This window comes from Lupinus angustifolius, unplaced genomic scaffold (genome assembly GCF_001865875.1).
Source record: "Lupinus angustifolius cultivar Tanjil unplaced genomic scaffold, LupAngTanjil_v1.0 Scaffold_11_9, whole genome shotgun sequence".
Lineage (NCBI taxonomy): Eukaryota > Viridiplantae > Streptophyta > Magnoliopsida > Fabales > Fabaceae > Lupinus > Lupinus angustifolius.
The window spans coordinates 7,208-10,500 of NW_017718505.1; the positions used below are offsets into that span (position 1 = coordinate 7,208).

The following is a 3,293-nucleotide window of genomic DNA, read 5'->3' on the forward strand; positions in this document are numbered from 1 at the left end:
AACATTTTAAGTTGAGTCAAACAAGTTCTATGTCAAGTCTCCTTGAGTCCTTCTACATGCTTAGCTATCATGTCTCCACACTGCCCAAATGCTTCTTACGTTTCTTTAATGCATCCTTGGCTTGCCATTTGAGGAACCGTTATGAGAAAAACCAACTTCAAAATTTACTTCCTTAGGATGCTAAAATGAGATCTCTCATGTACTGAAATGTAAGAGAGATCAACTTGTCACTAGTTTCCCTTTTAGCACAGGCTGCTGCATTCTTAGCCATTTCACTCTTTTCTCTCCAATCAACTCTCCAATTCCAATTCAAACCTTCTGCAAAGCCAAACCCAAAGATCATATATCATTAACAAAACTAAGCTAAAGCAATGTGAAAGGAAAGTTACACCATAAAATAATAATACTTTACACTGCATCATACCAAGTATTAGTCTTTATCTGACCAGTGTGACTTAACTCAGAATCTAGATTGAGAAGTAAGAGAATGCAGAAGAAGGGAAAACACCCAATCAATCAAAATTAAAACTGACACGTGAGAAACTCAATCTACCAAACAGAAAAACAAAGTCAAGAAAATGCTTAATATATATATATATATATATATATATATATGGTAACATAAAAGGAGTAACACAAAGTTTGGAATGTTCAAGGATCTAGGAAAGGCAATAGATCAAAGTTCTCCATAGCATTGCAACTAGCTGAGCTACTAACACTTCTAGGGTTAAAGTTTGGAGTGACTGGGATACTATTAGACCCACCACTAGATTCTTGATGTTGTGGTGTTAAACCCATCACATCATTTTCAACTCTCTTACCATTATCACCACCCATTATTAAGTGTTTAACTTCATTCTCAAGGTAACTATCATGGTAAGCAAGGAGTGGCTCCACAAAGTTATCTAACCCTAACCCTTCCATAGCCGATAGCAAGTCTTTTGCAGCAACAACCTTTCTCTTATCACTCTTGCACTGTTTATTGGCCTCACTTGTGAGAGTAGTTATGAACCTATATACACACTTTTGAATTGTATCAGTGGCTTTGTTGGTGATTTCTGCATGAGGTGGAAGAACCTTCTGCATGATTCTTAATAGATCTTCTTGTGGTATGTCCAAAATGGGAAGTGGATTGGGTTGGTCCTTGTTGTTTGGGTTGATTTGATATGAGCTGGTTGGAGAACTAGAGTTCTCTCCCTCCTTTAAGTTTGAGTCTGAAAGCACCAAATTGTGAAGCAATACTTCATTTCCATGAAAATCAGTGTAAATACAAAGATAGAAAAGTACATCTTTTTGCTTCTAAACATGGATAAAACTTTGGTTTAAGTTTTATGCAACATAGATCTGCCATGGAATAAGCTATCTCGCACCAATTTCAATGAAAAACAAATCTACTCACTTTTATTATTGTTTTTATTTTTGTTGCACAGGAGATATATATAATCTAGAACAACAAATCTACTCACTTTTACCAGGGCTGTGATGTTATTTATTTTAACAAAAGTATACATTATTTCTTTTAAGATTAAACTATAGTTTAACCACTTAAAAAAAACTATAGTTTAAAATATTATACCAAATATATATGATAATTGCTAAAATAAATAAGAATAAATATACAAAAAAAAAACGATAGAACAAACGTTAATAAAAAAATAGAATTAATCGATAAGAAGTTTATTATAAAATGAACAGAACAACTATACTCATCAACATCTAACATGTAATAGACAAAAAATAATAAAGTATCATCCGTAGATAAATTATCTCTTCAAACTACTAAAATTATAACATGTGTCATATTTAATCTTTTTCTATAAAATTGTTTTTAAAAACTAAAAATTATATGACACATATCATAATTTCTTGAGGAGATACATTATTCTCACCATAAATATTTTTTTAACCAAAACAAAATTTTATACTAGAACTCTAGACAAAATTATCTCAATCAATATCCATATCAACATAGCATTGAAGTTAAAGATATATGCATATATGTATGAATTGGTGTGTTGAATTATTATACAATAAAAGAAACCTCATTTGTATAACAAGTTATTTCGTTATTCTGCTTACCGGTGCTTGATTCTACACGCTGGGCATATGGATTTCTATGTTTCATATTTCCTGATTTAACAAAAGATAAAAAGTTGAATGATTTAAATTTTAATCTGCTACTCGAAAGGATTTGAGGTTTGTTTCCCACTAGGCTGAATTTATAGAGTTGAAAAAATAAATAAAATATTATCGTCAATCCATGTAGCATGATGGGTTATTAACGACGGATGTGGGTTTTTCATGATATATGAGCCATTTATTGTTAAAATTATGTAATATTTTCTTAATTTACATTTATCTCTCAATAATAATTATAAGCATTTCTTTACGCTTATAATATTTAAAATTAATTAAGTAGATGTAGAATTATAAAAGTTGTTATTATTATTCTCTTCGTTTTACTAAATACATATAAATAAAAATTATTTATTTATCTAAAATTATCAGTTTGCTGTTTTAATATATATTGCGGATGCTGTTAGACTTTAATGTTTATACTTCATGCTTTGCATAAATGTGTTTAAACACTTCAAGCATCTGTTATTGTTATGAGAGAACAAATATGCATTCATAATATAAGAGTCTTTTTTATATTGTAAAAAATATATCATTCTTCATTCAACCTATTCATTGTAAATGACTAAATGCAATAAAATGACACATATACATTTGGCACTTAGTACATATTCTCAAACATGGATTATCTATCTCAAAAGGATGGTGTCATTATATTTCTATCCATAGAATTACAATAAATAATATAAAATATTAATTTGTTTTTTATAACTTTTTTTAATTAAATAATAAAACATTTTAATTGGTTGGAACACCAAACTTAAGGAAATATGCTTTAACCTCTTAGGGTGTGTTTGGGAGTACCATTTTGGAGGGGAGGGAAGGAAAGGGAGGATTTAGAAGAGGGATTCCCTTGTTTGGGAGTTTAGTGGAGGAAAGGGGAGGGTTTTGAATGATTTTTCAAACCCCCTCAAATTCTCCAAATGTCAAAATACGTAGTTCCCCCAAATTGGGGTGTTTTGGGAGGAAAATAAGTCAAATTATCCAACTATCCTTACTAATATTATTTTATAACATATAATACATAATATACTATTGATTTTTTAAAGGGATAGGGTAAAATAGTATTTTTGTATTACATTAACCCTTCGTCCCCTCCTATCTAAATTTCAGACTCCCAAACAAGGGAGAGGTTTAGTTGGATTTGCCCTCCCTTC

At 30.3% G+C, this 3,293-nt stretch overlaps 1 protein-coding gene across 1 annotated transcript; it reads right to left on the reverse strand.

Moving 5' to 3' along the window:
* Window positions 1–651: 651 nt before the first annotated feature.
* Window positions 652–2,125, reverse strand: LOC109337799 (nuclear transcription factor Y subunit B-1-like). Its single transcript, XM_019574848.1, has 2 exons — window positions 2,080–2,125; window positions 652–1,214 (listed from the first exon to the last, which is right to left on the reverse strand). Exons 1-2 carry the CDS (start codon window positions 2,123–2,125, stop codon window positions 652–654), a joined length of 609 nt encoding a protein of 202 aa, XP_019430393.1.
* Between the last annotated feature and the right edge of the window lie 1,168 nt (window positions 2,126–3,293).